The sequence below is a fragment of the Rattus norvegicus genome, chromosome 2, assembly GCF_036323735.1.
Source record: "Rattus norvegicus strain BN/NHsdMcwi chromosome 2, GRCr8, whole genome shotgun sequence".
NCBI lineage: Eukaryota > Metazoa > Chordata > Mammalia > Rodentia > Muridae > Rattus > Rattus norvegicus.
The window spans coordinates 187,105,100-187,117,566 of NC_086020.1; the positions used below are offsets into that span (position 1 = coordinate 187,105,100).

General features: G+C 45.9%; 1 protein-coding gene across 1 annotated transcript in view; it reads right to left on the minus strand.

Annotated features, from left to right (window-relative positions):
• Gpr89b (G protein-coupled receptor 89B) overlaps positions 1–12,467 on the minus strand; it is a 37,422-nt gene that overhangs the window by 8,130 nt on the left and 16,825 nt on the right. The window contains exons 7-9 of the mRNA NM_001139486.1: positions 12,178–12,258; positions 2,388–2,497; positions 500–588 (exon numbers count right to left, since the gene is read on the minus strand). Of these exons, the coding sequence (NP_001132958.1) occupies positions 500–588; positions 2,388–2,497; positions 12,178–12,258 (280 nt within the window). The remainder of the gene's footprint in view (positions 1–499; positions 589–2,387; positions 2,498–12,177; positions 12,259–12,467) is intronic.

The following is a 12,467-nucleotide window of genomic DNA, read 5'->3' on the forward strand; positions in this document are numbered from 1 at the left end:
TTTCAATGAAAGTATTCCCATGCCTATGGCTGAGTCAACACAACATACATAGCAATACCATTAAGAGGCTACTAGGGGCCAACCTGCGCAGAGAGCTGACTTTGAGCCAGAGACAAGACAGCTTTCTTCCAGGAGCTTCATAATCTCTCCTACCCTATGAAATATGTTCTAGAACCTTCACCTTATAGATGAGAGACTGAGTCCCAGAGGTTAAACAGCTCTCTCAGGGTCAGGTGGTGAGCTGGCTCAGTCCGGTCTCCAAGCACATGTAGGAACCTTCTACCTTTTAGAACCTCGGGAGATTACCCTGGGAGAAGGTTAGGGTAGTCTGTATTTACATTTGCATTTGGAGTGACTTCACAAATAGTCAGCCTCTTTCCTAACACCGCTTGTCTTACAGAGAGAGAAGCACTGCCTGCTCGCAGAGGACTGCCAGCCCATGAGGCCTCGTTCTCTCTTCAACCGTGTTGGTAAACATAGCTGTCTCCTCACTCTGTACCTTTGTAGCATACAGATCGGCTGTTTCCAGGAAAAGCTGCCTGCTCAGTTCTTCTAAAGCATCTACTTCCTGTTGGATAAGAGTCAGATCTGGCAAAAAGTGGGCATCAAGGTTTAAATAACAGAGAAATTTCTGGAACTAGTGGGAAGAAGGTTGGGTTTGCTCTGGTTGTTTTCGAGGGAAGAAGCCGGGAACTGCCCGTATCTTTTATTCCCACCTCAACCAGTAGTGCTGCTTCAGGGCAGCGGTCCCAGGCTGACACAGGTTGAAGGATCACCCCACAGGCATCTGCCAGCTGGTGTCTCAGACAGATGCTCTCACAGCTAGCGTTTTCCTTTATTTATCCGTGTCAAATTCAGTCCGAGTCTTCAAATAGTGTATACACCACGACCCACAATTGAGCAGTTTCCTGCTACCTGAGAGATTTTGTACCGGGAAACTGCACAGCACTGTGGTCACGGAGTCTCACCGGCTGGCCTTTAGGCAACTGCCTTCTTTTTATCTTCTTCACACTCCCACATTCCCACAAGACAGCTGTAACCCATTTCTCAAACAAGGACAGAGGCTTGGATGTTAAACAACGTGCTCCAAGCCATCATACATGTAGTAAGCGTGGGTGTGTAATGCTGTCTGCCTCCACGAGGCCCTGCGTTTCCACTTCCATACCTCAGTGAGCAGTGTCACTGTTCCCCCATTAAAGAAGGGCCAGCTCAGAGGGCGAAAAAGCTCCCCGATACCTTGTTATACCAGTCCACACTTGGGGTTTTATGAGTTTTAAAGTAATAAAGACAGTAAGAGAGACAGTCCCAGTAATTCACATCTTCCTCTCTCTGTGAACTAACAAGTGTCCCCTCCTTTAGCTCCTCCCCTCAACAGTGGCTATCATGTCAGCAAGGCTGAAGGCACTCAGCAGTGTCTGTCTGTCCCCTGAGGACTGAGCTGCTCTTAACAGGTTAGGCTAAGTCCTGTCACTTAGACCCTGGAGACAGGAGACAGAACAAGTGCTGCAGGGTTACCTGTTTTCTTCAGAGAAAAGGTTGATTTTACTTTGAGCTGTCTGTCTGTCAGTGTGTGGGCAGCATATGCATGTGTGCAGGTGCCCTCCGAAGGCAGAGGCTTTGGATCTCCCTGGAACTAGAGTGGGTGTGGGTCACGTGATACGTGTGCTGGGAACTGAATTCAAGTCCTCTGCAAGAGCAGCCCCCTCTCCTAGCCCCTGAGGCGTCTCTCCAGTCTCTATGACTCATTTTCCTCTCTGCTACAGTCACCTGGCTTTCTCTGTCTGATTCTTATCTGCGGCCACATTAGAATGGTGTCATGATCTACCTTAATAGTTTGCATCCTTCATCTTACCTCAGCCCACGGTCTGACCTAAGAATCTGTGGGGAGGAGGGGGTGAAGCACACGGACTCCATTTTCTCCATATGGGAACGAGTCGACCTCCAAGCCTGGGCCCAGGAACGTTCCACTAACTGGGTTGCCCTGCGTGTTCTAAAGGGGACTTGGAGCTACTTGAAATCTGTGTGGCACTAACTGGGTTAGGAATGGAACTTTACCACCACACACATGAACAACCGCTGTGCTCTGTGGTCTCCCATCTGCGGGTGACAGAACAGCACGCGGAACAAGTTATGAATCTGAGGCCATAGTTCTGCTCCTACATTTGCCACAAACCACCATGCGACTTCACCTCTCTGGGTCTATTTTCTCATCTGTGAAGTGGAAAGAATGACCTGATAGGTTCGCCCTAGCTCGGAGACAATGCTTCCACGGTTAGGTACAAGTGTAGGAAAGATGACAGGCACCCCAGAGGGGACTAACTCGCCATTACTTTTTATTCCGCCCCTGATGCAGAGTGGAGGAGTAGAGTCAAGAAGACAAAGGATACTTTCACTTCCTGGGGCCGAGGCAGTGACACTCTTCAGCATGCCCCAGAGTCCCGATGGCTTGTTCTGCACATCCCCCCTCTGGAACATTGTTCTCCGGGTCACCGCCATCCTGCAATAAAGAACAGAAGCCTGAGCAAGGAAGTCTGACTTGTAGCCTCAGCTCAGCACCGCCCTGTGTCATAGCTGCGTCACCACTGGTTCAGGAGTTACACAGGAGACATTTCCAGAGGGGACATGGCCTGGGGAGGGGGGGGTTGGACAGAATAAGGAGTAGGCAATGCACTTGAGGTCTGGCTCTGCCACCCGGAAGCTGAGAGACCCACAGTTTACTTTCTCACTCTGGGGTTGTAAAGATTAATGAAATAACACTGTCACCTGTCCTTGCCATGTGCTAATACCACTGAAGGGACAAATGGAGTGGCTAACAATTCTAGCTAAAGAACCAGGTGCAGAGGAGGAACACAAGACGCAGCAGACCACAGAAAGGAAACAGGAAGGAAATTCACACACAGAAGGGCCTTCACTCATTGTGGTTCACCTCTTGCTGTGACTGTCACAAGCCAGTGCTGGGCAAGGTGACACAGTGGCAGCACTCTTTCCTACCCTCTATCTGTGGAGCACTCAGTGACATAGTGAGATTCATGGTGGACATTTTTGGGTGAAAAGAGATAAAAATGGGAATGAGGAAGCAGCAGCACTGGTGTCATGTCTGGGACAAATGGTACCAGGCGACCAAGGGCCAGATGGCATTTCTGTGGGCTAAATTTTTAAAGCATCAGTTAAAAGGCCATTCATAACAAGGAGTGTCAGGTATGTTCATTTTGGTGACTGAAACAGTTTACTGGATAAGGTACAAGTCAAACAGCCCCAAGCTTGAGCTGCCTTTCCTGACACACTGCCTACAAGTCGGTGTAATAGCTGGTTTTGTGTGTCAACTTGACACAAGCTGGAGTTATCACAGTGAAAGGAGCCTCGGTTGAGGAAATGCCTCCATGAGACCCAGCTGTAAGGCATTTTCTCAATTAGTGATCAAGAGGGGAGGACCCAGTCCATTATGGGCAGTGCTGTCCCTGGGCAGGTAGTCTTGGGTTCTATAAGAGAGCAAGCTGAACAAGCCAGGGGAAGCAAGCCAGTAAGTAACATCCCTCCATGGCCTCTGCATCAGCTCCTTCTTCCTGACCTGCTTGAGTTCCAGTCCTGACTTCCTTTGGTGATGAACAGCAATGTGGAAGTGTAAGCTGAATAAACCCTTTCCTCCCCAACTTGCTTTTTGGTCATGATGTTTGTGCAGGAATAGAAACCCTGACTAAGAGTTGGCATTTTGGGAAGATGTAAAAAAGAACCAAGGAAAGGCTCAGATCCATGATTCTTGTCAGTTTCTAATGGGAACGTGGGACTAGCATGTGAGAGGTTCTGGGCTACGCAGCTCATAGTTTACTTTGGCTCAACACCTGGGATTACCGGCAGGGCAGCTCAGCGGGGAGCACAGAAGCCATTTCTATCATCCTTGTCAATATCTAAAGGCTGTGGGGTGGCACTGGCTGCCTATGTGAAGGTGAGAGGGAGGCATCATGCTGTCTCTCAGCAGACAGACAGAATAACCAGAAGTGAAAGTTGGCTGGATACAGACAAATTACCCCGGTTTTGGACAATTTTACTTTCACTTTTGATTTTAATCATCTAACTTTCAGCCAGATTTGCTCTTGGCAGATAAGCTACAGACAAACAGACACAGGCTTAAGACACTGGCAGCTAACTTTCTGAGACGCGCTTTACAACACATTCGAATACACAAGCAGTAGCCATTCACCTTCCATTTTCCTACTGCCCCTTCTTCCTAAGATCATCTTGTAACAAGGAAAAAGTTATTTGCTATGGGCTGGATGTTTGGATGTCATTTAGAGATTCCTAACACAGCTGGGTGATGCTGGCACACGCCTTTAATCCCAGCACTTGGGAGGTAGAGGCAGGTAGAGCTCTGTGAGTTTGAGGTTAGCCTGGTCTACAGAGCAAGTTCTAGGACAGTCAGTGCTGTTGTTACACAGAGGAGCCAACCTTGTCTTGAAAAACCAAAAAAACCAAACCAAAACAACCCCCCAAAACAAAAAACAACAACAAAAAAACCAACTCCAAAACCACCCCTTAGAACACCCCCTAGCCCCCAAATCCTAATAGGAAAACCACAGCAGGCGACCGAGGCCTGGCAGAAGCATGGAGGGAAGAGGCTGAACATGTCTGCTCTTTAAGGACTAGGAAACACTTCACGAGGTTTCACGTTATCTCTTGCAGGGGCCACACTAATCCTGTACCATCCCAAGTTTAGCACATGTGTTGTTAATGTAGGCACTCTACCCTTCGTTAGACATGTCACCTATTGTTTTATGGTTCTTATTTCTAGCTTAGCCATTTAAAAATTTATTATTTGTGTGCGCGCGCACACATGCCTGTTGTTGTTGTTGTTGTTGTGGTGGTGGTGGTGGTGGTGGTGTGTGTGTGTGTGTGTGTGTGTGTGTGTGTGTGTGTGTGTGTGTGTAGCACTTTACCTGCAGAACCATTTCACCAGTTCTGGGGATTGGGCTGATGCTGCTTTGTGTTCAAATGCTAAATACTGGCCCAAGATCTGGTTACCCCTCCCCTGCACAAGCAAATCCTCACAGACACAAGTGATGCTATGAGAACCCTGCTCCCCAATTTAACGTTAATTGGTTAACAAAAGGCTAGAGCCTGTAGGACAGTAGGGAGATAAACCTACTGTGGGACTTGAGAATTGAGTAAGGAGTCTTTGGAGAGACAGGAGGGTGAAGAGGAAGAGGAGGAAGAGGGGAAGGAGAGGAAGAGGAAGAGGGAGACAAAAAGGAGGAGACCGCCATAGAAGGAGATGCACCATGAGCACATGGCCTGGAGAAACACAAGTAACAAGGGACAGATGACTGGAATATACGTTAGAATAGCTCAAAACCTGCCCAAGTTAGGCTTCCAGCTCGTAAATAAAATACCAGGATTGTATTTTTTTTCTTAATATGGCTAGCTAGACTATTAAATTCACTGTACACTCCAGCCCACTGGGACTCTGAATTTTAGAGCTAATGTGCACTCACATATGGTTTTAAGTAGAGTCCATGTATTCTTTACCAGATTTCCACTCTCCTGAAACAGGATATCGACATTCAAGCACTTACGACATCTCCATCACTAAAAGGACCTCCATTTTGCCCATGGATAGTCCACTACTTGCCTGCCAACAATTCCCCAACCCGTAGTAACCACTAATCTGTCCTCCATGTGTTCAGTGTCATTTTCAGACGTGCACATGATTCCGATTTGGCAGTGTTTATGCTTTCCGTGAAGGTTTTCTTTCCACTAAACCCAAGGTTCAGGCTGTTGTGTGAATTAGTAGCTTGTTCATTTTTATTTGTAAATAGTAGTCCACAGCATGGCTGTAACAGTGTTTTTAACCACTCACCCATGAAAAGCTATCTTTAATTTGGGGCTTCCATGAATAAAGCTGATAAAAAAAATTTCTGTAACCATTTTCCTGTGAAAATGAAAATTTCCCTTCTTTGCATAAACACCCAGTATAATTTCAGGGTTGGACACTGGCATTTAGTTTTTAAGGAGAGCTAGACTGCGTTCTACTCACTCTACCACTCCACATCTGCATCTTTACCGACCAGCACTTCACGGCACCATTAAAAGGTTATGTGCCCTGTGTGTGCGCATGTGCCTGTGTGTCTGTGGGATCCAGAAGAGGGGCTCGGATCCCCTGCTTCCTCCCTGTCTACAGCTTGTCCTTCCTCTCTTTACACACTCCTCTGCAAAGCAGGCTTTACTTTTGGTGGAGTCCAGTGTACTCATATTCTGTTGTCTCAACTGTATTCTGGGAATTCTATTTTTTGCCTAGCTCTAGGTCTCAAAGATTCCCTAAAAGTTCAGTAGGTTTACCCTTTATATCTAAGTTCAGGGTCTGTTTTGAATTCATCTTTCTACATACTGGGACTCAGATTTGGGGCTTTTTGGAGGCGGGAAAGGTCTGTGGATTTACTTTCTGGATCACTTAGTAAATACCCATTGCCACTGGACTGGTTTTGAGTTTGTGTTTTGTTGTAACTCCTTATTTCTTTTATTAATTAACATCATGCTTCCTTTCATCCCTTTGAATGTCTCTATGTGTTCCAGTCTTGGTTATATTTTTTTTCCTCTTATCTCTTTTACTGTCTGGCCTAGTAGGAGGCCAGTTCTGTAGAATAGAGAATTGGTACCTAGCATGGAGCAGATATCTGGCAGGCACTTCGCAAACATTTCGGGATACAATTGATGGCAAAACACTATATAAAAGTTAGTGGGGGGAAGGCTGAGCCGTTCTGAATAGGTTTCAGTTAGAAATGCTATTTTTGCAGCCCTCTTCAAGGCCAGGATGAAACCATCTGATGTTTGACTGTTCTCAGGACAGGGCTGGTCCTGGAACTAGCTCTGAGAAGCAAGGAACCTGGATGAAAACTACCCAGGGATTCACAGCCCTGAGAGCAGCAGGCCTGGATAGAGACAGTCTTTGAAGAAATATGCCATGATCTATTCAAGTCAGCATCATGGTAGAGGGATTGCTACAGTCTGGCCTTGGGGTTTCTCAGCACTGTCTCAGGGGGAACCTAATCTGACTTAAGTTTATTTTCTCCTTTTACTCTTTTTCTAAATTTAATTTTTTATTCTTTGTGAGTTTCATATCATGCACCCCAATCCCACTCATCTCCCCATCCCCCTCCCCTGACCTGCCCTCTGCCTTGCAACCTACCTCCCAAAAGGAAAAAAAATAATCTCATTGTGGGAAGTATAGTGTGTCAGTGTGTCCCACAGTATACCCTTTTGTCCACACATCTTCACTTGCAAATGTTCACTGTAATGAGCCAATGGTCTGATCAGGCCTCTACACATCAATCCTGGATCCTCACCAGGACTCCTCCTGGACATCCTATTGTTGCCCTGTGTCATGGAGGCCCGCAGCTCTGGATCTGCAGGACTAACCTTTTCATGTGCTCCAGCAGTTCATAGATGAGTAGATGTTGGGGTGGCCCTGAATCTGGGCCTGGCTGGTAGCTGAGCCTGCACCCAGACCAGCAGGGTAAGATCTCCTGCTGTTCCGGCTGGCTCACCCATCACCACAGCTGGCAAGGGGCAGGGCCAGCTCTCCTACTCTTACGCCCTTGGGACCAGCTTACACCCCCTCCCCTGACCCCACCACTACCAGTGTCAGCTCTACTGTGCTGCCCAGTGAGGTGCAAGGTCCACACTCCCAGTGCTGCACTGGCTATGGTTTTTATCATCTGAACCCATTTGGAGTTGGTTTCTTTTTTCTTTTTTGGTTTTCTGAGATAATGCTTCTGTATGTAGCCCTGACTGTTCTGGAAACTCACTCTGTAGGACAGGCTGGTCTCCAACTCAGAGATCAGATACTTGCCCCTGCCTCCTAGCTGCTGGGATTAAAAGTGTGTAGCACTACCATCTGATAGTTGTAGTTAGTTTCTTTCTTTTTAACATAATTTTATTTTTCTTGGATATTTTATGTATTTACATTTCAAATGTTATCCTCTTTTCCACTCTCCTATACCCTCCTCCCTCCCCCCTGCTTCTACGAGGATGCTCTCATTCCCACCCTCCCACTCCAACTTCAACGCCCTGGCATTACCCTACACTGGGGAAACAAGCCTTCACAGGACCAAGGGCTTTTCCTCCTATTGATGCTGGACAGTACCATCCTCTGCCACATATGTGGCTGGAGTCATGGGTCCCTCCATGTGTACTCATTGGTTGGTGGTTTAGTCCCTGGGAGCTCTGGTGGGGTCTGGTTGGTTGATATTGTTGTTCTTCCTATGGTGTTACAAACCCCTTCAGTCTTTTCTCTAACTCCTCCATTTGAGTCCCCTTGTTCAGTCCAATGGTTAGCTATAACCGTCCTCATCTCTATTAGAAGGGCTCTGGCAGAGCCTCTCAAGAGACACCCATATCTGGCTCCTGTCAGCAAGCACCCAGGCATCAGCAATAGTGACTGGGTTTGGTGGCAACATATGGGATGCATTCCCAAATTCAACATTCCTTCATGATAAAAGTCTTGGAAAGATGAGGAATTCAAGGCCCATATCTAAACATAGTAAAAGCCATATACAGCAAACCAGTAGCCAACATCAAACTAAATGGAGAGAAACTTGAAGCAATCCCACTAAAATCAGGGACTAGACAAGGCTGCCCACTCTCTCTCTACTTATTCAATATAGCCTAGCCAGAGCAATTGACAACAAAAAGAGGTCAAAGGGATACAAATTGGAAAGGAAGAAGTCAAAATGTCACTATTTGCAGATGATATGATAGTATAATTAAGTGACCCCAAAAGTTCCACCAGAGAACTCCTACAGCTGATAAACAACTTCAGCAAAGTGGCTGGATATAAAATTAACTCAAACAAATCAGACTCAAAGGATAAATGGTCTGAGAAAGAAATTAGGGAAACGATACCCTTCACAATAGCCACAAATAATATAAAATACCTTGGTGTGACTCTAACCAAGCAATTGAAAGATCTGTATGGCAAGAACTTCAAGTCTCTGAAGAAAGAAATTGAAGAAGATCTCAAAAGATGGAAAGAACTCCCAAGCTCATGGCCTGTCAGGATTAATATAGTAAAGATGGCCATTTTGCTGAAACCAATCTACAGATTCAATGCAATCCCCATCAAAATTCCAATTCTTCACAGAGTTAGAAAGAGCAATTTGCAGATTCATTTGGAAAAGCAAAAAACCCAGGATAGTGAAAGCTATGCTCAACAATAAAAGAACTTCTGGGGGAATCACCATCCCTGACTTCCAGCTATACTACAGAGCAACAATGATAAAAACTGTATGGTATTGGTACAGAGAGAGGCAGGTAGATCAATGGAATAGAACTGAAGACCCGGAAATGAACCCATACACCTATGGTCACTTGATCTTTGACCAAGGAGCTAAAACCATCCAATGGAAAAAGACAGCATTTTCAACAAATGGTGCTGGTTCAACTGGTGGACAGCATGTAAAAGAATGCAAATCGATCCATTCTTATCACCCTGTACAAAGCTTAAGTCCAAGTGGATCAAGGACCTCTACATCAAACCAGATACACTGAAACTAATAGAAGAGAAAGTGGGGGAAGAGTCTTGAACACAGGCACAGGGGAAAATTTCCTGAACAGAACTCCAATGACTTATGCTCTAAGATCAAGAATCGAAAATGGAGTTGGTTTCTATTGCCTGATTTGTATGCTGAAATCTTAAGAGTTTCATTTCTTCACAGCCAAGTTGGAGTTTTGGATGGATAGACAGATAAGTGTGACTGTGGAATCTTCCTCCTCAGAGTATTGTGGAGTGTACCTGCAAGGCAGCTAGCCCACCTAGGTTCCTGCTGAAGGTCCATGGCACCTGCAGCAGCTAATGTTTCTGCACAGGTCCACCTCTGAGCTGCTGCTCCTTTAGCTGGCTGCTCTATGGCCTCCCAGAGCCTCCGTGAAGTCAGTGCTTAACTAAGGACATCACCTGATTGTGTAGCCACACTTTAGGACTCACTCGCTGGGGTTTTTCTCCTTATGGGAACTCTGCTAAACTTCTGATCCCCACGCCACTCCTGAGCTCTACCTTCTGACACCTCCCTCCAGAAGGCTTCCCTTTCTGTCACGAGAGTGTGCCCAGCATCCACTCACCTGGGGCAGCCACTCAAAGGCAGAAAACCCTGCAAACCTAAGAAGCACATGCCAATCAGTCATAGGCGTCTCCATGGGCTCTTTGGTGCTTCCTGTGTACACATGCTGTTGTGTGTCAAAGTAAGACAAATTGTGGATCTTGGCCCTCTAGCATCCTGGGATTTCAACGCCTTCTGTCTGATCCCCAGGTACTCTGCTAATCTGAACACCGTGGAACAACTTAGACAATTCAGAAAGTTCTAGCAGTTATTTTGTTTTTTACCTGCGTATGTTCATTTCCCCGTGACTCCAAATGCTCATCTTTCAGACCCTCGGTAGAAGCCGTTGCTCAACTCTCACGGCCTGCCCTACAAGTTTCCTCCACGGCTAACTGAAAGCTTGAGGACTGGTTCTTAAATTTACTCAGAATGCATTTTGTCCCCATCCGGATCAGTTTAAAGGACAGCCCAGCAGCACCTGACTCGAGGTAGAGGTTAAGGCGTTTTCCTCCTAGGTCCCGTGTATACTCCACTCTGCCCCATTTTGTCCACAACAGTACTGTTCTTGCAGGCCACTGTGCTGAAATCTAAAATAGGTCTGGTCACCACTCCTCCCAGCTATGGGCTATTCTATGCTGTGCTAACTGGGAGGCTCCAGTGCTGGTTTATATGTCTTGTTAGCACCACTAGGAGACTGTGTCAATCAAGTCCAGCTGGGAGACCAATTCCTCTGAGAGCCTATCTAGTCAAGTGACTCTTATAGGACCCAAACCACCCTTGATCCTGACCAGACAAGAACTGGGTGGTGGTGTGCCTGAGTCAGAGCCAATTCCTAACCACAAGTAGCATAAGATGGGCAGGAGGATCTGTCTACAACAGCCTCAGGTCTGATTCTACCTTAAATGTCAGCTGTGTCTTTTCATTAATAGAAGAAAGATCACAAAAGGGAGAACAACCTTGGGGACAAAAATAATATAATTCATATATATCGATATTTCACTATCAAATAGTCTTTATTAAAAAAATAACTTACATTTCTATAGAAATGTACAGAATATAAGTAACATATTTGCAGGCAAAATAAATGTACAGCCAGATGTCTACCTTTCCTACGTTAGTACAGACACAGACAAATGGAGACACATACTGCTCAGTCAATTGGGGCCGTCCTTGTTATTCCAGGTCTACGGCTGTCCCTTCCACTAAGTATAAGCTTACTGTTGTGTGCCAACACACTTGGCTTATTTATTTATCTTTTTAACACATAAGGAAAAAGGGCACAAAGACACAGGGCCTAGTTCAAAGATGCATTAAAGGATATAGACAAAAGAGTCTAATGAAAATAAACTGATTTCAGATGGCTTTGTAGGTCTACTGTGACACAGATTTCTATAAAAATGCCACTTTGAAAAAATGGATGAGAAATACCTTTTAGATGACTTTTATGTAGCTTTTTTAAAGACTGAAACATTCCAATGTAGAAGAGTCTCAGAGTTCATGAACTTCAGGAGATATAAGACTCAAGTCCCTCCTGTATAAGGTTGACAGAAATGCGAAGCAACTGTTGGAAGGAGAGAGGGAGAGAGGAAGAAGGGAAAGGAGGGAGGGAAAGAGAGAATGGAGGAGTAGAGGAAGAGAGAGGAGAGAGGGAGAGAGAGAGGAGTGGGAGGGAGGGAGGGAGGGAGGGAGGGAGGGAGGGAGGGAGGGAGAGCACCCATCTACATGCATACTCTTTAGTACAGAGCTGCCTCAAAGCTGTAGGGTTGGGGCAAGGGGTGTCACCCACACGGTGGGTTTTTTCAGTGATGTAACTGTCACTCGTGTTCCTATGGGTAATCTCCTACAGGAAGTTGGACAGCCTTAAAGGATGGATATCCTTGTCCTCTGCTTAGTGACATTAAATAAATGTATATAAAAACCTCCAATGGTAAACAGTATTCTAACTCTTTAAAGAGAAACGTTGAAATTCAGAAAGTGAACGTAAGACTGCTCTTTCTCTGAGGTGGGAGTAAATCTTGGTGGCACCTCGCCCTACAACGAGTAAGAAAGCGGCCCCACCAGCTTTACAGAGACCACAGGGTGCCAGCCTCACCTTTTCTTTTTGCTTATGATCATGTCCATGGTCTGCAGCAGTCGCCGTTCCAGGGCAAGGATATCCGTGTCAGTCACATTCCTGCAATGAGCAAGAAATTAGTGATGTTTTGGGGTTCCACCATTGGACATCATACAAGCTATCTGGAGAAACATGAACTCCAAATAGCTGTTTTTTTCTGTTGTCCTAGTGCAGTAGAGAGTACCCTGTGTTCAGGCTTTCTTAGCTTTGACTTAGATACATTTAAAATATATGCTTATTGGCTAGAGCAGCAGTTTTCAATCTGTGGG